The sequence below is a fragment of the Chelon labrosus genome (genome assembly GCF_963514085.1).
Source record: "Chelon labrosus genome assembly, chromosome: 22".
Taxonomy (NCBI): Eukaryota; Metazoa; Chordata; class Actinopteri; order Mugiliformes; family Mugilidae; genus Chelon; species Chelon labrosus.
Genome location: NC_140355.1, coordinates 2,137,646 through 2,160,231, shown reverse-complemented (window position 1 = coordinate 2,160,231; position 22,586 = coordinate 2,137,646). Strand labels below are relative to the sequence as shown.

The following is a 22,586-nucleotide window of genomic DNA, read 5'->3' as shown; positions in this document are numbered from 1 at the left end:
TTTCATTTTCCATCTGGACCAAATAATGACCACCTTGGGTGTTGGGACCCCAATGTCAAGAACCACAAAAGCTATGCAATAAAATCTTTTTTTTTTTTCAGTTTTCCATTTTATCAGTCTAGTGTTTAAGAGCTGCTTCATCATACATGAATGTATAGCCCAGCCAGTAGCAGCTACAGTAGAGCAGAGTTTACCTCATGTTGGTGATGAGTTTCTTAATGGAGTCGGACACAGTCCTGGAGTGTCCTGCCAGCACTGACCACTTGGGGGGATCTTTGGGGTTGACTGCCAGGGAGCGGGCAGTCTGGATCAGACCGGTTGAGCTTTCCAGCATCGTCTTTGCTGCCACCACGATAGGCTCCATGGCTGCATGACCCTGAGGAATGCGCACGGAGATGAAAATTACTTATTTTGATTAGGTAATACTGGCTGGCATCAAAATGAAAATTATGAACATCTGCAAAATCAGGTCCAGTTCATAATAAAAATAATACTTAAGACATACCTCAGGGCTGATCTGAGCAGGAATGCTGGCGAACTCCGGGTTGGAGGCGAAGGCAGTCAGGTTGTCCACGGCTTCTATCAGAGGACCAGTGGCAGCCCTACACTTCTCTCTGTTCTCGTGGTTAAAGGCTCCATCTAAAGCCTGTGCAGGGGACGTGGCATCAGTCAGAACTTTCAAAAAGACTATATTTCAAGTGTATTGCAGTACTTTCTCACCCCACCTCCAAGAGTTAATTTATATAGTAGGGCTGATATTTTATTATATTAAACACTTTCTACTTTAGATGTATCTCAGGGCTAAGAGTGAGGGGTTAAAGGTTTCTCTGTTTCTCATTTGGTCGATGGGTAATTGGAAATGACTACATACCTTTATGGATTTCACCAGGTTGGCAGTGGTGTTGGCTACCTCTTTGGCTGACTGGACAAACTGCCTCTTGGCCACGGCATTAGGAGTCTTGGAGGAGGCCAGGCGGCAGGCGTTACACAGTGCAGAGGTGTGTTTGGCCACGATGGTGGCTGCAGAGAGCACCTGGACAGAAAGACAGACAGTAAAGATGTATTCAGACACATTAAGACTCACTGCCAAGACAAAGGAGACTGTGATGTCGCAGTGAGGTAAGCCTGTACCTGAGACTGGGTGCAGGCTGGGTCCACCAGGTTCTGGCAGGCCATCTGAATAGACTGATTAGCCCGAGCAAACTGAGCAGGGTCGACCAGGCCTTTCTGACCTGCTGTACTGTTGGGGTCAGATACTCCCACCAGATAGGCAGCCTAGAGACATGAGCCATACATTGATATATTACAAACACAACCAAAATGAGCACGGAGCAGCCTAGTGCTTTTGTCTCTGACTGTTCAGTAAGGATTTTACCTGTGCAGCTGCTTCAGTGAGACCACACAGGGCTTTAGAGCCAGCACTGACTGAATCACCAAACTCTGGCAGGTTAGAGTTCTTAGCATTGTGGGAAATGCCAGCCATGGACTCGCCAAGGACCTATGGACAAGAAAACAAGCGATTCAGACAAGGACATGGAAACCGTCAATACACTCAAATGTAAAATCTGATCATTTCACTGAATCAGACATTCCAATGAAATTGTATCATCATTAGATTAAAAACTCTTGATTTATGTCCAGATATGTGACCTATGACATTTGACCATCAAATTCACGTCAGCACCAAGTTGGCTTTTATGGGACATTCCCCCATGGAGCAATTTTGCCTTCACAAGTTGAGTTATTGGCCATGAAGTGGTGCACCTGTACAGAGGCATGAAAATTGGTCTGCCACGGTGCACATGGGCTAAGACCTAAGTATTTGAGAAGTTATATAACCCTCCTTTAGAGCATGACACTGCTTCACAGAGGTGAACCTTTCCTTTCTAAAGAAAAGCAGAACGCACATACTTGCAATAAAACCAAATGAGGATGGGTTCTAATTAGTGAAGTCCAATTATTTTGATCTTCCAATTTAATCCATGTTATTCACAACACTGAAAGTTTACATTGAAGAAGAAATGAGAGAGGAGTGATGGAAGAGCCAAAAGCTCAGTGGAGGAGCAGCAGTCTCACCTTGGAGTTCTCCATGACACTGTCGATGCAGTCAAAGTATGACAGTTCAGTAACGGCTTCTGTTGGGTTCTCCAGCATCCCCCTCACCGACTGCACGCAGAGACGGCACAATTATAACACAGAGCAACAGATCGAGCACACACTGTACCTTAAGATCCCCACTATGGTCACATGACCTCTGTAGGCTGGAATTTAACCCATGTTTTATGATAGGATTTGCTATAATAAATACTTGTTTTGCAATTGTATCTACGACCTGAGCTACAAGATTCAAATAGGGACATGATGCATTTTTGCTCATGTTGAACCTGACACTGAGTCCTACCATAGCATAATCAACCTAATCAATCACTAAAGAAGAGAGAGATGATGGTTGTTACCTCGAGCTCTCTGAGAGCATTGTCACACTCCTTCTGACCTGGAGCCTGCTGAGTGCACATGGTGATGAGCTGGTTGATACTGTCTGTAACTGCCCTGTAGACGCAAAGGTTCAAAGATGTAAAAGACAGATCGGTGGCAAAAAAAAAAAAAAAAAATAGAGAGGAGAAGAAATGTTTCTTACCGAGCAGCCGCTGCTAGCTGGTTCTTGAGGTTGGGGGAGCTGGGGTCAGTGGATAGGGCCTTTGCTGCCAGTAGCAGTTTGCTTGATGACATGGAGATTGTCTTCAGGTTGGACACTACCTGCGTCTGGTCTTCTTTAGACTGAAGGGAAATAGGAAGGAGGTGTGTAGTGAGCTCAATAGAACTACGGCACTTTGTTACTTAAAAAAGACACACACGCGGAAGTTAATTTAGACTCAATCCCACATATATGGTCGATTCTTTATCCTAAGAAATATTTCCTAGAATGTCAAGTGTTTGACGATTAAAAGATTAAAAGAAGGAAAGTCAGATAGCACCGAGTGGTTGACTAATGCATTGTTGGTTTGGATCTGCACACTGAATTAAATATTAAATATTACCAGACATACAGTTTGAGTTTTGACTCGCAACTTAACAGCCGGCTAAATCTCTGCTTCACTTCAACACTGACCTGGGATGTTCCAGCCACGTCAACACCAGCCTTCAGGAAGTTGCTGAAGTCCTGTCCGAACTTGCTGGTGGCCCTGGCCAGGTCCTGCGTGGTCCCTCTGGATGCCTGGACCACCTCATTGGCCGACTGGTTCAGACCTGCTGCCACCTCATTGAGCTGAGCCTGAACCTCCTGGAAGCTCCTTCCACTGGATGGGAACTACAGCGGGAAGAGGAGAAGAATGAGGGCTGCAAATAGCAACAGAGCAATGAGTGCCCAGTGGTGAAAGGTTAAAAAACAAAACTATTATAACAAAGTTATAATATGTGCAATTTGGGACTAGACAATGGAGATTTGTTTTCTGTTTACGTTTCAGGACCTGGGTCATGAGTACGGAGGCTCTTCACTACGAAACCCCTCCATCGAAGTAAAAAATAGCATTCACCTCAGTTTCATTTATGCATAATAAGCAATGCAGTCCATATTATTAAAATCAGCGCTTTGTTGTACTAACAGAATCAGCCAGGAGAGACTTGCTGGCTTCGCCCACAGTACGGATGGCGTTGTCCACATCTCTCTGGCCAGGCAGGCAGTTGACACTTCTGTTCAGGGCCTGAGATACGGCCTTGGCCACCTACACACACACACACACACACAGACACACACACAAAATGAACGTCAGCATTGTCAGCATTGTCATTTTGCAAACAGCTTTCATTTTTTTACTTGCCAAAACTACGCTATTATCTAGAGCCAGTATTCCTGGGTTGATCTCATGACAAGATAGTCTCTAGTTTTCTAATTAAACATTGTAGTGAAAGATGGTAGCTCACCAGTTAGATACAAACTATATTTGTAAGACACAACGTAAATAAAATCACCACCGTAGCTGACGTCTAAAAGCTGCATGCATTCATAACACCCCACAGTCTCTCTGTGTCTGACCTGGGCCAGTCTCTGTTGACTCTCTGCGTCTCCTGGTTTGGCAATGGCCCTCTTGGTTTCTTCAATCAGGTTGCCAGACTTGTCCATGACGTCACCAGCGCAGTCCAGCATGGCGCTGCGTGGTGCTGATTCGTTGGTGTTGGCGGCGACTCCTCTGGCGGCCGAGGCCAAAGACTTCAGAGCCTGGGCCACGTCCCTGGCTGCCATGCCTGGAGAGAGGGTAGTAATGTTGGTGTGTGTGCGTCAGGCAGTTGGAAAGGATGAATGCAAACTGCAAACAATAAACAGCTGATAATTGATATTTTGGATTTTGAACTGGTTTGTGGAAGCGGTTTTTGGTTTTTAGCCAGACTTAATTCTTCTCAGAATATGAGTCTGGTAACACTCCATTTGGATTTGATTATAGGTTGTGTTTAAACTAATACAGAGAAAAAATACCTCTGCACGCAACTGGATAGCTCTGTCCATCACTGCCTGAAGCCCATCAAAAGATTTAATTGGCCAGACAGATCTAACATAATCAGTTCCCAACGGAGCGACTCCAGGCCAACTATCCACCGCCAAAATGTTGTGGTTGGAGGAAGTTGGGCTGACCTCCAGACTAGGTTTATTAACATTTTTGTGGCAAAACACATTTTGATGTATCGTTGACATGTCTGGATGTGATCCTAGAATGAATGTCTGGTTGTGTTCATGTTAAACCCACCTGTGTAGTTCTCATCTCCTCGGGTGGCTTCACTCAGCAGCTGGGCAATGGCTGAGCTCACAGCCTTGGTGCTGGTACCCAGATCCTGGGAGCACTTCTCGAGCTGACCACAAAAGGAGACAAGAAGATGGAAGACACAAGTCATTTCTACCTTTCTTAATACAATGTGTAACCTGATAAATGGAGCATATTGTTGAGAATAGAATAATAAAGACTGTTCCTGAGTGTGTCTCACCGTCTCTCCTGGCAATGGCTTGAGTTTACCCTCCATAGCTGAAGCCTTGGCCTCCTGGATGTCCTTCTCCAGACTTCTCACCATTGATAGAGCATTGTCTATTTCCAGAGGACCACATGCTTCCTGAGCCTGCACGTACACACACAGGAAATTGGAATGTGTCAATTTGTCCAGGACTAGAGCCAGCAAAGCTAAATCATAATGTCTTATCCTGAATGAACTGTATAAAAGGAATGAAAAACATGACGTGTGGTACCTTCTGTGAGGCAGTGCGGAGCTCTGCCAAGGCGCTGGCCAGGTTCTTAGCGCACTGGCTGAGCTGCATAGCTGAGGCCTGGTCACTGATGGTGGGAACAGTGGCTTTGGAGGCTGTAACCATCTTAGCACCAGGCTGGTAGCAGAGAAGCACATACGAACTGTAAGCTTATTTTAAAACAGGAATTTAACCGGAAAGCACAACATAGTGATGTTTTAGCTGCTCTTGGTGTTTAAACAACCATACAGTTGAGAGGTAAGATGAAACACGTATTGAAGTCTAGTCACTGATTCCAGTTTTTCCAAAGCATCTGGTTTCTGAGTGTGATTTTTCAGCTCTCCACAGAGACACTGATTTCAGTCCATTATTCTTAACACATTAAAACAAACTTGAACAGACTAAAGTCTGGGGATGAGCTGTCATCATCAAATGAAATAATTTCGGACACTTGTTCATTAGTCTGTGCCACCATGTATGTCATATCATATTCATAGTCAAAACCTGTGAGTGTGCCTATTTCCTGCTCAGATACAGGGAGAGAAGCGAGTTGAGGCAGCCTCACCTCATATTGTGCTGTCTCTCACAAACTGGGTTAGGCTCGTGCTATTGGTGCCTGTCTCTGTCTGTCACCAATACAGTGTTTGTTCACACTTTAATCATATGTCCTGACTTTCTATAGTCTAAGTAATGTACTTCATGTATGTGTGTGTAACAAATTTAGTCTTGTTGATCTGACATTAAATGGCACTGAAAAAGCACCAGGTGAGGCAGACAATACTTCTGCCTCATGGAAGAGGGCGCTATTGAGCCACGGGTTCATGCTGCTGCTCTTCTCTCACCCCAAGGGGTAAATAATGGACAGTTTGTTGATTAGTCTGTATTAAAAATGGATCAAATTATTAGAATATAAAGCTTTAAACACCGAAGAGCAAGATCTGGTTTTGTGTCGTCTCAATCCATTTGTGTCAAAACTGAATACATATACCCGTAAATGTAAGGTTCTTCCTTGCCCAAATATGTACCTTACCTATGCAAGTGTAAAGAATGCCAACATGAGATATGAAACATAACCAGTTAGTGTGGAAGCAGTCAAATTAATGCTGAATATATGCTATTCCATTGGGTTCATATTTGGAAATCTGACTCTGAAAGAGGGATGTTTTATTTGATTAATCATCACAGTAGATGTCTCAAGGAATCTGCAAAACTATAAAACAACAAGGCTGAAAACACACAACTTGTTTGTGAATACATCTATGATTACTGTACTGGATTACATGTTCTGTTTCGTTCTTTTTTTTTTGGCAACACTGTACGACTTCTACCTCTCTGGAAGAATCTAGATGTATGACAATCACCTGCAGGAAGTTTTGGCTGGCACTGATGAGGGCGAGCTGAGCGCTGGGGCTGTCGGGCTGAGACTGGCTGCCTCTGACTCCCTGGACCAGCTGAGGGATCTGCTCGGCCACCGCCTGACATACAAACCAAAACACACGATACTTAATCTCACATCAAAAATGAAAAGTTAATCAAATGTAATCCAGTGACTGTGTGTTACAGCCTACAAACCTGCTTTGAATAAATGTTCCATGCTATATTTTTAGAAAATAAATAAATGTAAGGAGGATTATATATTTCATTACATATTTTATGCCATCTTGTGGAGGATGTTTGTAGTGATGGAATAGACAAAATCAGGAAAATAACTGGGACCATAAGAGAGGTGATACAGTAAAGCGAGAACTAAATTTCACTCAAGAAAACACCTTTGACATATTCTGAGAAGCAAACATTTGATCCTCTTTGACACACGGCCTACAGATAAAGGTGGCGGCGTACTTAAACATAGCCACACATATTTTTTTTTATTACAATTCATCAACCATTTTTAGAGAATATCACCTTTATCTAGAAAATCAAATGTTTTTTTTTCCTCAAACATATTTTCTGTCTATAACTAGCGTCACTGCAGTGTGTTGAGATGAAGAGCCGCAGCTGAGTGCTTACCTTGCAGCTTTGTACGAGCTGCTGCTGGGCCGCCTGGTTCTTGTTGGACGAGGCCGCGTGCTGGGCGGCGGCGATAGTCTGAGTGGCTGCTGCCGCCGCTTGTTTGGCTGCATTCTGGCAGAAAACAGACGTGTCAGTGTAAAGCGCCACACATGTTCAGCAGCTAATACAATCTGGTTAGCAGAATTAATATAGTAATTCACATTTAACCTAATCTAAAAGCAGTAGCATAGTACTGTTTAGAGCAGGTTTGAGCACTTTGAAACTAAAATGTGGTATTGATCCGTTCTAGCATATACTGGCCCCTGATGAGCACACCTCATAATATAATATCTTTGCAGGTATTATATTATTATAATACCTCAGAATTGTATTTTCATTTTTTACCTCCAGTTTGTTGACCAGCCGCTTCTTGATAGCATTCTGGGCAGCGGCGTTGGTGGCCATGCGGAGACCTTCAGCAGCCTCTCGCAACCTCTGCTGCTGCTCCTCACTGTCAGGGTTTGCTGCCGCACCCTGGGGTGAAAATCACAGGTTAACAAACTGACTAGAACGATGACAGAAATGAAGAAGCTCATCGACGCTCAAACAGAACGTCAAAGAGACGCAGGCAGACCTTGGCAGCCTCCACCATCTTCGCGGTGGCATCGGCCAGGAGTTTGGCGGCGGAGAGAAGCTTGCGCGAGTTCTCCAGATCGGACTCTCCCTCCGCATCCATCTTGATGGCATTGACCAGGTCGGACGTGGCCTGAGCAAGGATACGAGCCTGGCGAACCATCTCACCTGGTGATTTAACGAAGAGTGAAAGGAACATAAGAAACATCCTGATATCATTTAGTTAGACATTCAAATAATTGGTAGTATATGGTTAAATAAGGGAATATGGTATTTTTCTTGCAATAGCCTGTTCAATGACAAACCACTGCGAGTTATATATTTGCATATATTGAATTGGGAAAAATGCACCCCTTGCAGAATGACTGGAAACTAGGTTAATTTCATTGAGTACTAGAGGCCAAGTGCAATCTGCTTGTAATTTAATCTTTTGTCTTGTGTCTGTGTTTCAACTAACATTGTGTATCTTGCCTATCTTGGTAAGAGGTTCTTAATGTTAATGGGATCTTCCTGGTTAAATAAAGGTTAAATAAATAACAATAATGATCTAAATTATTCCACTCTACTCAAGCAATTGAATAGCCTGTTAGCTTCTTATTTTTTTCTTCTGATGGGGTGTCCATTGCACTCTCTCCACCCAGAAATTTTAAACATTACACATTGGAGTTTGGCGAACACACTGACAATGACGCAGTTTCCCACAGGCATGGGCAGAGTCTACAACCCAGTTTTCATAGTGCCGTCATGGCTCTTGCTCTGGAGAGTACAAATATCCAGCCCAGCACTTGTCAAAATGAATTAATCTGCCATGAACTTTGGAGTCATGAACAAATCCATGGCCTTTTACTGAGGCCCAGACGTGAAACAGTACATGGTCTGTGAGCCTCAGATCTTAGCTTCCTTCCCTTACCGGCGTCTCCCATCGAGCTGAAGATGTTCTCAGTGACATTCAGAATGCGGTCGGTGGCCTCTCCGTGCCGTCCGATGGGATGCCCTCCGCTGGCGTACTGTTTGATGTGCTGCAGCAGCTCATTGAGGGCCTGGGTGACACCTGAGGCGGCCGCGCCCACCTGTTTCAGGAGGCCCTCGTCGTTGGTGGCGCCCTGTGATGCTTCTACACAGCCCTCTACCGACTTGGCCACCAGCTTGCCAGCCTCTATCAGCTGCTCCTGGCACACAGGGGAGCTGATGGTTGGAGCCACAACCTTGACGAGGGATGGGAAGAATAAAAATAGCTTAGGGTGAACTCAAAAAAATAACATCCAAATAAATACTGTCCTCAGTTTTCAGATGGTGAATACACAGACCAGCTCATAGTGGATATATCACAGGTGGGCTACTCACCCTGGTGCAGGCTACCAGCTGAGACGTGGACAGAGCACACTGAGTGGCCGCCGCAATGACCCGGTTCTGCTGGACTGAGTCCTCTGTCTTCTCGGCCACGTTCTTAGCTTTGAGCACCAGAGCTGCAGCGGCGTTAGCCACAGCTTTGGCCAGCTGCATCAGCATGTCCTGGCAACGGCAAACGCACACAGTACTGCTGATTACTCATGGGTAGAGGATGGACGGTTACTGATTATAAAGCATTGTAAAAATACACGGAATTTGGTAGATTATTAAAGATTATTTAAGAAGTTATTCAGCAGTGCATTATTGAATCTGAAATTGGAAAGGAATGCATTTTGTTACATGGAGAGAAAGTGTCTCACAAATTTGATTTAATTAAACTTGATTAGGTTTGATATCTTCAGGGATGCCTCCAGTGAACATTTAAAGGTTCTGTGGTGTTGCCTCCATCAGTGAGTGCCAATAAGCCACTCTCCCTAAAAAGATCTTAAAATCAAACTAGGAAGTTGGCTTCATATGAGATATAGAGTTTTCCAGGTTGACTTTAACCTGACTTGAGATGATGATGTTTTTTAACACTTGTCCTTAATCTTATCTACTGCACAAAATTTCTCTGGAGTCATCTGGGGCAGATTATGATTGACAGACACAATTATGATTTCACTTTTACTTTATTTACTATTACCTCCTTCACCGAGATATTGTTTTGATTGGCCTTTTACAATTAAGTATTTGTCTAAAGGACGCATTGGTTACCAGCATTTGACTATAAGAGGGGACGTTCCTTCGGGTACCCCTGACAGATCCTCTACCTACAAACTGTTAAACATAAATTTCAAACAGAAAGGCACAAAGGACACAGTTTCCTATAAAACCAAATACATATATCAATTCATTTCTATTTATGTAGCGTAAATAAAAATACAAACTGTCTCAAGGTGCATTACAGAGCCCGAACCTGTCAGAGCAAGCACTAAGGCGACTGGAGTTATTGAATCCTTATCACTGATGAGGGGTTAACACTGCCTGAGAAGCTTGCTTCAGCAAGAAAAGGTAACAACAGACAGGAACACGTATTCTACAGTCAAATTTACTTTTCCCCTATGATCAAATTCAGTATCTAACACATCTTAATTTTAAGTTATTTTATGCCTAAATTGTTTACATTCTGAATAAATAACAAATATATGTGAATTTGGGATTTTACCCCATCACTAGCAGAAGGCTGTAGATATGTTCAGCTTCCACATTTTCTTCTCTTGCTCATGACTTTAATTTAATTTCAAGTCTTGCTTAGTAAATGAGGCCCAGAAGGTTACAAAGCTGACGCTATGCTGACGGCCATTCACAGCCAACACATTTACTGCTTTCTCTTACACACATGCAATACAGTATTTTCTGATGTTTTGCTGTAGTGCTGAACAACAAATGAAAAACCACCAAGAACTGCAATAGTCCGAGTTAATAAAATCTGCAGTAATTAGAGTTAAGGTTGACACACCTGGAACTTTGGATCAGTGTCTGTCTCTCCTATATGTGACAGCAGCTCTCCACTGGCCTGGCCCACGTTTCCTGCAGCCTGCAGCAGGTTTTGACGAGGCTGGAACCCAAATATATAATCAACATAAACTCAAACAACAAAGAGTGGAAAGCAAAAAACTCGACATGCATTATCTCTGTCTTCCTTGGAATTGCAGTACCTCTGTGTTTGCAGGTTGGGCGGTCTTGAGCATCTCAGCAACAGCATAGGCCAGGTTCTTGGCGGCACCCAGCAGCTGCTGTCCATTGGCTCCTTCATCCTCCATGAGCGCTGCCAGTAGTTTGACGCCCTTTGACATCTCTGTCAGGTTGGAGGAGATTGTGGTAACGGCACAGCCCACGGCCGTGTAGTCCGTCTCTGCCGGATCGCCTGAGGACATATAGGTAGTGAAGGGAATGAATTACTATTTTATACATTTGCACCAGAAACAAATTCAGACGGACAATAAAGTTAGACATCACAAATAAAACCCCAAATCAAACACATGTAAAATTAACAACATGAGAACATGAAATATATTTTTCCTCAGATTCTGTATTTGTAAACAGCTGTAGATACAAAATCCCATCTACACTTTATGGGACATCTGAGATAACTGTGTCTTTTGTGTTTTCCAACAACAGACAATTTGACCAGACAACTCAGGTGTTTTAGATCTCAGAGGGCAGAGGCATTCAGAGCATTCAGAGGGATGCTACGAGAACAACTGTGTTGTGTGTTGCAATGACAGCTTGGTAGATGCCAAGCTGCATTTCATTGTGTATGTACCTATACTATATGCAACTACAATAAAGTTGCTGGTGTTCAATGGCTCTGAATGGTTGCAGGACCATACACTTGCATACAGAGGTATTTTTCTTCCTCTCTATTGGTTGAAACACGCCCCATAATGAAATCCAAACGGGAGTGTTGCAAGGTTAAGGAGAAACTGATCCTACATCTGAACCCACTACGTGTTTACATGCTGAGGGTTCATGATAATAATACATTTTCATTTCAGGTGTTTGAACAAATATCATGAAAACAGGTAGACGTTGCGCTATTCATACCTGCAGTGAGGTTGACCATGGAGGCTGTGCCTGCTGTGATTGCGTCAACCTGGGAGTGGATCTCGTGCTTGGACTCGTCCATCTTGTTTTTGCGCCAGGCTTGGGACGCCTTAAACAAAGAAAAGAATGCATCTGGTCTCAGGGGTGTAGAATGAATGGCTCAGTACTCATTTCATATCAGAACCATAGACTGTATAAAGAAGGAAGACGGATCAGCTCCTCTAAAGTGAAGCCAAAGCAAGTAGAACTCCACCTGGTGTCTGGCTGCAGTATAGGTCATAAGCTCCACCCCCCTCCATATCAGTGGAGGGGGGTGGAGCTTATGCCAAACTAAAATAAACATTAAAAACATTTTTTTCAAAGATGGTTTCAATTGTTTTAGGTTAATATAATACTGATGTATACTCAAGTGTCCACTTTTCTGATAAGTTAGTTATCTGATGCTATAGAAACAGGTGCTATAGACATCATGAGGACAACAAGTTGCCATGCCAACTGTTCTGTGAAGTGATTGCGTTGGACCATGAGAATTGGAAAAAATAAACAAGTAAATAAGTACAGTGTATAATCCAACATTTCTTTGTAAGTGGTAGAGGTAGAGCAGAGTGCAGTGTTAAATAAACGAAAACGTGAGTGAGTCTGGAGGAAGTGTGTGCAGGTCATCGATAACGTGGCTCGACTCGCCCGTACTCCCGGGAAAATAGCGTCAGTTTGGCCAATGCAAGTAAGTGGGGACACGTTATCAAATATTTATATACAGTCTACGATCAGAACTCTCATCAAACTAATTTAACAGAGTAATGTCTCACAGCATCTGTTCCCAGTGGAGGCAGGGTATCAAAGTCATCCAGAGAGGCTTTGGCTGCCTGGACAGCCTGCATGCTGGAGTTGATGGTTCCAGTCAGGGCCTGCTGTGCTGAAGTCTGAAAACACACAAAGGTGACCTTCTTTATTAGTACAATTTCTAATATGGTTCTGTGAACTCAACAGTAATTACATTACTATATTTGGAATATTTAATTTTATTACTTGTACTGCACTTTTTAATGATAAGTCTGGAGTTACTCTTGATTTTTCTTCATCAATAGATCAAAGCCAACAATTGTTAGTTTTTGCAGTACTTTGACATCATTATTCATCTGTGCCTTCCAACCTCGAGCCCTTATTGCTACTGAAAATGTAATTCTAGAAAATCAGTATGCAGTTGCTGTGGTTACAGAATAGGTGCAGGAAAGTAAGATCACAGTTCAGTCTCAGTTTCATGCTTTGTGATCCTGTCTCTGACTTACCAGGGGAGCCATGTGTCCTTTGTGCATCTGTCCAGTGGTGATGTGCTGCTTGGCCTGAGGCATGGAACCCATGTGGATGCTCTCCGGTCCTCCAGCTCCTGAGCGCATGATGGCGGGCAGGGCCACTGAGCCCGTCTCCACCTTACCCACCCTGTTGAACTGCTGCTGCAGCACAGTGGACCTGGCAGAGAGAGAGTTTAAAAAAGGACAACCATCAAAGGACAGCCCAATCAGTGTAACAGTGTTTTCGGCAACTCTGCACATCTTTCTGGGGTAAGGATACTATTGAAAACACACACACACACGAACTCACTTTTTGGGTGACACAGAGTCTTCCAGCATGGTGGACTCTTCATCTCCCTCCAGGCCAAAGTGGTCTTTGCTCTTTTTCTGTGGAAAGACAGAAATGTGTCAAAAAACAGTGTCCAAGTTTTGCACTGTCATCTTGCTACATGGCTAAAACTTTTTTAACATACAGTAGCTCATAAATGCAGTTTAACCAGCAATGTTTCTGTAATATATCAATACCTACAATACATACGATGGAGTACTCAATAGAAGTACTAGGAGTTTTTTCACGTATAATGTTGGTCCTGCATTACTGCTGACCTTTTTGAGAATGATGTCGATGTAACCTGCGATAAGTTGAGCTATCTGCTCTCCCTCAGTGGTCTGCACAGAGTAGTAACCATCCTGGTAGTCTCCAAAATCCTGAAAGCAGAACAACCTTAGGTTAAAGTATCAACACAAGCATTTTTACAATAATTAAAACCTGTATGCTGTATTTGTACTGTGATCAGAACCTAAAAAAAAAAAGAATGCAAATGTTCACTAAAGCTTTGGTCAGACACCAGAGGCTTTGAGGTTTGCGTATGCACGTAAGTATGAATCAAAGTGAGTCCAAGGTGTTGACTTGGCCTCCAGAAATCTGACTGAGCATCTGTGGGATGTGCTGAACAAACAACTCTGATCCATAGAGAACCCGCCTCACAGTTTACAGGATTTAAAGCATTGGCTGTCTGATACCAGAGCACACCTTCAGAAGTCCATGCCTCGACAGCTCATGGGTGATTTGGCAGCTTGAGGTGGACCAACGCAGTATTAGGCAGCTAGTTTTAATATTGTGGGTGATCAGTGTATACTCTTTAATGTTAAACTTAGCATCACATTTGTTCTAATTCAGCTTTGATACCCGAATACGATCAAAAGTATCAAGTTGAATAATTCATTGCTTTAAAAAAAAAAAAAATGAATGAACATTTACTACAATATTCCCTTTTACAAATCATACAAATAGTCTTTTGACTTGCTTTAAAGTTATCATGTTTAGACTGAAGACTATTTTACTAACCAAATTTTACCATTGTTCATAATTAGAAGATCTGCTCTAAATTCCCAATATTTTTGTGTAATGATCATTCTACATTTAGGTACCACAGCAATCAGTAGTAGGAGACAAATACGAGGTTGAGAAACCTATTTTGTATTTTACTTATTTACAAACCAAAAACATTAATCCTTGAATTTCCATTTGGCTGGACCTAGATGTCGAAGACATGAAAATGGCTCCTAAAACCCTGTTGTTATGACAAAAACCTGATACATCTGTACTGTTTTTGTTACAAAATGTACAAAATATATTAGGAGCAAGTTTAATTATTCTCCCAAACTAAGAACAGCCAGGAAAGAACTGTTAAATTCCTTAAAAACACCTAAAACAAGTCTCAGGTATTTTCTGATGGTCATGATCATACCTTCAGTCAGTCTGAATCCATTGCCTTTGTCTCCCTCTAGCTCTCAGCAATCAGCAATGTAACCATTATGTTTTAATTAACCATTGTAAAAAAGTGCATAATTGTGTTTGCTTTATATCTATATATTTTTTTTGTAGAGCTGCTCTCACTTTACTACACAGCTATTCATTGTAAATTACAACAGGTATCACATGTAATCACAACATAATATGTAATAACATACGGGGATAGTGGAGAAGTAACATGAGGGTGAGGTACAAACACTGCTATGGAAACCCATTCTGCTCACTTTTTCACACTGCATGAACTTTTGTCGGGACAGTTCTGACTCCCCTTCCCTTTCTGTCTTCCACTGAACAACTCACCAGGGTGAAGCTCTTGGGTGAGGCAGCCCATCGTTTGATGTTGGTCAGGTTCCACTCCTGGATCACCTCCTTGGTCTTCTCGTCCACCCTCATCACACACTCCTTGGTGATACCCAGCAGACGAGGCACCAGTTTGTTCTTACCCTTCATTTTCTCCTGCAGGGAGATAAAAGAAACGCCATGTCCTTACTGGAACTAAACAAACAATCTTGTTACATTTTCATTTCAAACTTCTAAGTTGAGAGATGGTACTCATGTACATGTAGTTTAAGAATTTGAAGCCTACATCATAAAGCCTACATCATCGTGTAAGTGAAATAATAACAGGATAGAGAGGACTTGCAGTTTACTTATAGTATTTCACCATTGTGACACTATTATTATTCTCTAAATTTCTCGAAAACAGACTTCCTGTCACATAACCATTTACTTCTGTGGGAAAGCCTGACAGCGTGATTCCTGTTAGGAAACTATCAGTCAGGATATTGTTGAAAAATTAGACAGAAAACTCCGTTATGGTTAAGTGTGTTTCCACCTCTGTTATAAGATTTACAGAAGAGCTCGTGGCCAGCAACGTGAACACAGAAAGATGTAACGAGTCTGCTACTAGATTAAAAATCTAGCACAGCCAGAGTTTAGGGATAAAGTGAGTCATCCACTCATTACAAGATTTTGGTTCAAGTGGTCCAGTTAGATTAACATTTCTTGAAGCAAAGGTCCAGAAGATCTAACTATTTAGTATGATATATATTTAAACAGCCTAGTAGTTGTATCAACATCTGCATGTAATCAGTGCCTGACTGTCAAATCAAATCAATTCAGTACAATTCCAAAACATTGTGACAATATTTACTGTCACGCAACAGGATCACAATGTCCACACCCAGCATCTGCACCAGAGAGACAAGTCACTGTCACTCTACTGCTGTGTTTGTGTCTACAGAGCTGTGGATCTGATCTGTGCAAACACACGTGTGAAAATATCAAAGTGAAAGAGACGCGCAAAGAATGTGATCACCTATGCTGTGTCTGATGCAGACGAATTTGCAGTTTAGTCGTTCTCACGTACATGTCAGAACTAGTGCGAAATGTGATTTGAATAGAAAACAGGCTATTATAAGACACCATAGCAGTTATGTTACTTTCATTTCTCGTCTGTCAGAATGACAGCTGTATTAAAATAGCTGCTGTGTCTATGTTTCACAAAGCATCTAAACAAGCTGTACAGCACATCAGATGCCAGCAAAGTAACTCTTAATTATATCTGAAATGTGACTGCTGAACAACAGGCACTCTCAGCAACATTTCAGCTGCTCACATAAGTCAGTTCACAACAACAGTAAATGGAAAACATGTGGCAAAGCTCTGAAGCTGAATCTTCCATTCAAAAGAGCCATTGTCTTGTTTTGGTTCTTTCTTCCTCTCATTCTGGACTAAGATTTGAGCAGAGATCTTCATGAAATTGTGCATTCAAAACATGAACAGTGTTAAGAGAAAACTGCGTTAACTTAACTTAAGCACTAGTTTGTGCATGATGTGTTGTGCACTATACTAGAATACACCAATATCTGGCCCAACATTGACCCAAGTCTCTCCTTCACAGGCATAACTGCAGGTAATAGGTGCACAGGCCACTGGAGCAGACCAATCCGAGCAGACTACACATTTCTAGCTTTGATTTTACATGTAACGCGTACAAAACCACACCGCTTTCCACTAGCTGTTCCATGGGAAGCTTCTTTGTCACTGACTTCAGACTGTCTAAAATGTCTCCGTAACTTTTAAATGTGTCTCGACTGACTCTCAAATCAAAAGTGTACTTCCCCACATATCGGTTCTGCAATTTATCCAACAGAAACGAAACTTCTTCTCACCTTGACCAGAAAGAACGACACACCGTAGGTTTTCAGAGACCTGGCCAGCTTCACGTAGCTGACTTTGGCCTCAATCTCTGTCATGTTCTGACAGTTTTTATGTGCCTGCAGAAACAAGAGAAACAGTCAGAGGAGTAGCACCGAGAACCCAACAACAAAACAATCATTTTATTAGACTGGTTGACTCCCAATCTGATTCAAGGACATTTCTGTGTATCTTCAGTTTTGTCACGTATGTACTTTTGTCTATTAGCAAAAAATGGTGAAGCATTTATAAGCATGACATTGAGATCTGAGGCGACAAGCTCCTGTACCTCAACAGAATCCAGTTTTTACCTGAAAGATCTTTTTCTCCCCTTTGTTCTTGATGTACTCTTTGGGAAGGAACTCCTTCAAACTGAGGAAGAAACAGTTCACTCGAATCAACACGAGCCTCACAACACAAGGCAACATATAACCCAAGTAATAATGGACGTAACAAAAACAGAAAGCCGAGTGAGAAATGATTTCCAGTATGATGCCAGTGCTTACTCTAAGAATCCAGGCTTGTGTTTGGACTCGTTGTGGTCACCGAACTGAATCTGACATTGATAGCCTGCAAACTCACAGGCCTTGTCAAAGGAGACAGGGTGGGATCCGTTCAGAATGTCATCACGGGCCTGTCCATGTACACAAACACACACAAATCCAGTATTAAACAGGAAAACAACTACTCAAATCCATTTATTTGATTTAAGAAATTAACAAAGAATGTAAACTGATAACCATCAAATCTGCTAATATTTACTAGGACTGGAAAAATCGCAAGCTATGCCGAGGAGAATAAGAAAAAAATGAAAGTGAATCTGTCCAGCAAACAAAGTCAGTAAACCCAGAGACAGCTTTCAGGTGTAGTTTCCTACCTGTACGTAGAGCAGGTTGAGCTGGACGGGGTCTCTGGAGTCCACGTTCTGGTCTGAGTAGAAGAACTTCCTCCTCAGCAGCAACATCTCCGTCTCCTCCACGCCTTGTTCCCTCAGCGTCCTACCATGGTCCAACCAGTTCACTATGGAAAGTGTCAACCGCATAAACTTAGAAATAGGCTGTCTGGTACACAGGGGTTCGTATAACGTGCTGACAAGCAAGCGGAATATTTGTTTGGACATGATCTTCCTCATGAACTGGTTACAGTCGCTCATGTTTTTACACAGAACACAGAAAATGCAGAACATAATTAAGAATCTTCCTCCTTAAGTACAAAGCACTTAATTACAAAGTCCCATTTTAACAGCAGAACACCTAAACCATCAGTTCGATATCCAGCTATAGGCCGAGAGGCTGCTGGGGGACCTCTAATGATGCACCTCTCCTCTACAGTCTCTCTCTTTCACTCTCCATACTTTTATATCCCACTATTATATGTCATATTGTGTCTTCTTCATAGTTTGGGTGTTTTTCCTCCATCCTCTTTCTTCCTGAACATTTCTGTTAGTATTTTTGGCGGTGAGAGAGCTTCATGTTTGTGATCTGTAATAGCCTAACCAATCAGTCCAGTGTTCATTGGTTGTAGTTTATCACTGGTCATCTTGTCTCTCTTCGCTCTCATTGTTTCATCTACCAACTATCAGTGGTAGTGCAGGCCACGGTGTAGGTGTGTCGCACACAGTGTGGGTTTGAGAGTGAGAACTTGTATTTGACATACACTCATCGTCTGTGTGGAGCTTCTGCTTCAGCTTCTCCATCTTCTTGTCGTCTCTTAGCAGAGTCTTGTCTCTTTTCAGGGTGCCTGTGGTCTCCTCCTTCTTCTCCTCGCCAATGTCTCGCACCAGTGAGTATTCATCATAGTTTGTAATACCTGACAAACAAACGGTCGAGATTAGTACATGCTAGGAAGGAAGGTAAGAAACATTTTAGCTAATAGCAGCTTTTGTAATAGCTGTGCAAAGCTATGAACCAGGTAACAACATGCAGTATCCTCTTCTGAAAATAGATGGGCCGACATCAGACAACAAGCAGGCAGTATATCAAAAGAACATTTCAGAGTTTCACAGGTGAAGTGTGAACTGTGTGCGACAGAGCTGACCTATTCTAGCGCAGATGGTCATGAGCATGTCACTGACAATCTTGGAGTCATCCACCATGACAGTCTTCACCGTGCCATCCAGCATGCGGATCTTCAGGGGCCTCTGCTTCTTCTTGTATTCCAGAGTGTCCTGGCAGACAGAGGATACAGGTCAGTCGTGGGGATTTAGGTGGCAGACATCTAAGGACCTTTCAACTGCAGATAAGAGTTGCCATGTGTTCACATTATGCTGCTCTTCATTCTCCAGACAATGATCTAATTTTATAATCAGCTCGCACAATGCTGAGTCACTGTTTTGGAGAGTTGCCCACACGTGTCCATAACTAACCTATATGCACCCGTTGCACTTGCATGGTTAAAACAAAAATGCAACTGAGCAAAACTTTGGATTGGTGCATTCTGTTATCTTGGGAATGTTATGATTAAATTCAAAATGAACTCTTGATTTGCAACAATGATATAAAGTGGCACTAGTTTTAAGTTTTTAGGAGTGAAGAGCGGCCTCTCAGTATCTCCACCTGCTCTGTTGTTGTTAATGTCATGTTTCCAGCAGCGGAGAATAGTCCTCTGCTCTGCATCTATGGATGCTGAATGATGAAGTTACAAATATATGATATATACTAATTTGTAGAGACCATTTAAAAACATCAAATGTTGACCAAAAGCAGAAAAGAAGAGAAGTCAGAAACTCAGGTATGATCAGATATAACAATGACATAAGTAAGTGTATTAAATAACAGTCTAAAGTCTAAAGAAATGATGTGGTGTTTGAGTATGTGAAAGTGATTCACCCCATTCCTCAACATGTAGTAGTCCAGGGCCTTTCCAGCCTCCAGCCAGATGCCTTTCTTTGGGTCTTCATCAGACAGAAACAGCCCATAGTCGTTGGCTACATAAGGAAACAGAAATACAGAGTGAGTCACCGTTACTCTGTTTCCCGGCACTCCTGCACATGTGTATAGGCAGCCGCCGAGAAGCTATTATTGTCTCAAGTACTTGTGCTGGATATAACTTCCTGTCCACGTTAACCAGGTCAATGGATCACTAGATGATTTGCATAAGTTTCAAAGGATACATGTGCTCCAGGCGTACCAGGGCGCATGCATCCACATGTGAGCACTCATCTCATGAAGGATGACTTGAGGGAAAACATATTTAACTATTTAACGGGCTGAATGGTCGGGACAAGCTGCTGAGTCAGCAGAGAGTTTTATTGAAATTTTTAGCAGACGTGTTGGTGCAGCCTTTGCAGAACATGACTTGTCCGTTTAAAAAACAAAACTGGCTCTACTTATGAAAACCAGGTATTTCAGATCAATTCATTAGAAATCTTAACTAGTTGTATACACTGTAAGACGTCTCGTATCCATCTGACCATCTGACTTTAATGTAGTAGGAGCGAAACAATCAGGGAATTAGGATCTATGTTCGTGTTGGTGGCCTGTTTAGGAGCTTAACATATATTGGATAACATTGTAGTCAGCCTCAAGAATGTCCATAACTTATGTTAACATTGAACACTGATTAATATTGAAGGTGTGATGGTCTCTATGGCCCTGTTCAGACCTTGCTTTAACATGTGTCCTGGGCAATCAGAGCGCAAGTGGCCAGGTTTAAGTACAGGTGTCAGCACACCTAGGACGTAGTCAGGATGGTCTGGAACGAATTTGACCGCATTCCTTAGGTAGTGTGAACACACAACGCATCCTGGGCCACATTAAAAACCTCCACTCGGTGGGGGTCCTCCTTAATAAGCAGCAGTTTACCTTGTTCATTCAGAAAAACAGAACGCCACTGTTATAAACGGTCAACTGAAAAAGGAAAAAGCCACCGCGAGTGATGTCCGTAAAGTGAATAAATAGATAATAACTTAACGCACATGCTTTCAGTGAGTGAGGAAGACTTCACAGCTTGTTCTAAAATATGTCATGACGCACACACAACCTACAGATGTTCCAAAATATGTATAATTCAGCAGCTGTATACAGTACTCTACCGCACCCCAAAAGATGTCAGTGGTTATTTGCACACAGAGGATAAAACTGAGATTGGATGTTGCTGTCTAGGGATACATCTTAATACCAGGTGTGACCACAGGTACTTACAGGTTGAGTAGACAACACTGCCTTATAATAAAATGCATTATTTGGAAAAAAGCAAAACAAAAGTGATGACTGCTGGGCAGGTTATGTTTAGCTTACAGGGGTGTAAAAGATGATAAGACCCCGCCCTCATATACAGTAAGTCAGTATCTGTGCTAAGATCACTGCCTGGTCTGCTAATGATAGGTATGTGATTCAAGTTGTATTCTAAAGTGGAACAAATTCAAGATGGTGTTAGAAACACCTAGATTGTTCAAGAGTCTGTGGGCCACTCTAGGAAGATGAGAGCCAATCACAAAGTGTGAAGAACAAGAAGATACTATCAGTATGAAGGCAGTGTGAGTCAAAGTTTCCAGCTTGCCCTTCACAGATAGGGGCACACGCAGAGCTGTCTGATTTACATTAAGCTAGTGGTTGTAACTTTTTGAGGAACAAATATCTGCAGGAACTAGCGTCGAACACCCCCAAGTATTTCAGCGTCTTACAGGCTGGAACAAGTAACGCGGAGGGCTGCTGTCGAAATAGCTTGCGTAATGAGACATAACTCCACACACACTTCACTTAATAGATCTGTGGAGCAGATGGCAGTGGGTTTTCAGCTGCAGCTTTGCAGCAGAGCCTGTAATCAACAAGACAAAGGTAGCAAGGCCGCAATTCGTCTGCTTTTAGAACATTCTGTTCTGGGTCTTCTTTACCCTGATTCTGTATTCAGTTTCACTTCATTTTTACTCAACTTCTCCATTCAGAAAAGTTTCCTGTTAACTGTAACAAAAGAGAAAGTAACAATAGTAACCAGTGTTTTTTAACTTTTTCCCACACACGTACACACTATACAAACATATCCAGGCCTGTAGTCTGAATCAGGGCATATATAATCAGTGCCCCACTATGGAATAACAGTTCTGAGAAGTAACACGGCCATCAGAAACTATTATGAACTGTTAGTACTGTGATCTCCAATGAACTGTGATTTTATCAATTAAAGCAGTCACAATTAGCATCTAATCCAGCATCTAATCAAAGACATCAATCCCTCTGGGAACTGAGGAGAGTGGGAGTGTACAGAGCTATGTTTAGTTTTAAACGAGTGAATTATTAGTCCTTCCGTTTCTCAGCTGACGCTCACGTTTGTGTGATTCAGCAGACTTGAGGATCAGAGCTCTGGCTCTTCTACGCTCTTAACAGATGAATTAATCTGACCATAACAGAGATACCGAAGTTAAATAAACTTTACCATGAAGCTGAGGTTATAATAAGGAAGACGTGTAACATCACATTCTGCATCTATTGTCAATTTGGGCTATTTCTGCTGCCCTATTCTCTTCATTACTTCTGCTTTAATCACTTCATTT

General features: G+C 42.3%; 1 protein-coding gene across 1 annotated transcript in view; it reads right to left on the bottom strand.

Annotated features, from left to right (window-relative positions):
* The window catches only part of tln1 (talin 1), a 63,477-nt gene that overhangs the window by 21,370 nt on the left and 19,521 nt on the right, over nt 1-22,586 (bottom strand). The window contains exons 4-38 of the mRNA XM_084572256.1: nt 19,924-20,021; nt 19,133-19,262; nt 18,752-18,904; nt 17,973-18,115; nt 17,602-17,729; nt 17,407-17,467; nt 17,071-17,175; nt 15,197-15,352; nt 13,687-13,788; nt 13,391-13,467; nt 13,078-13,258; nt 12,598-12,711; nt 11,789-11,897; nt 10,900-11,108; nt 10,701-10,799; nt 9,197-9,364; nt 8,763-9,057; nt 7,854-8,020; nt 7,625-7,753; nt 7,238-7,351; nt 6,589-6,702; nt 5,231-5,365; nt 4,975-5,103; nt 4,740-4,842; nt 4,034-4,242; nt 3,603-3,722; nt 3,110-3,307; nt 2,639-2,778; nt 2,457-2,550; nt 2,077-2,166; nt 1,376-1,498; nt 1,132-1,275; nt 872-1,033; nt 506-646; nt 195-376 (exon numbers count right to left, since the gene is read on the bottom strand). Coding sequence (XP_084428382.1) covers nt 195-376; nt 506-646; nt 872-1,033; nt 1,132-1,275; nt 1,376-1,498; nt 2,077-2,166; nt 2,457-2,550; nt 2,639-2,778; nt 3,110-3,307; nt 3,603-3,722; nt 4,034-4,242; nt 4,740-4,842; nt 4,975-5,103; nt 5,231-5,365; nt 6,589-6,702; nt 7,238-7,351; nt 7,625-7,753; nt 7,854-8,020; nt 8,763-9,057; nt 9,197-9,364; nt 10,701-10,799; nt 10,900-11,108; nt 11,789-11,897; nt 12,598-12,711; nt 13,078-13,258; nt 13,391-13,467; nt 13,687-13,788; nt 15,197-15,352; nt 17,071-17,175; nt 17,407-17,467; nt 17,602-17,729; nt 17,973-18,115; nt 18,752-18,904; nt 19,133-19,262; nt 19,924-20,021 — 4,822 coding nt within the window. The remainder of the gene's footprint in view (nt 1-194; nt 377-505; nt 647-871; nt 1,034-1,131; nt 1,276-1,375; nt 1,499-2,076; nt 2,167-2,456; nt 2,551-2,638; nt 2,779-3,109; nt 3,308-3,602; nt 3,723-4,033; nt 4,243-4,739; nt 4,843-4,974; nt 5,104-5,230; nt 5,366-6,588; nt 6,703-7,237; nt 7,352-7,624; nt 7,754-7,853; nt 8,021-8,762; nt 9,058-9,196; nt 9,365-10,700; nt 10,800-10,899; nt 11,109-11,788; nt 11,898-12,597; nt 12,712-13,077; nt 13,259-13,390; nt 13,468-13,686; nt 13,789-15,196; nt 15,353-17,070; nt 17,176-17,406; nt 17,468-17,601; nt 17,730-17,972; nt 18,116-18,751; nt 18,905-19,132; nt 19,263-19,923; nt 20,022-22,586) is intronic.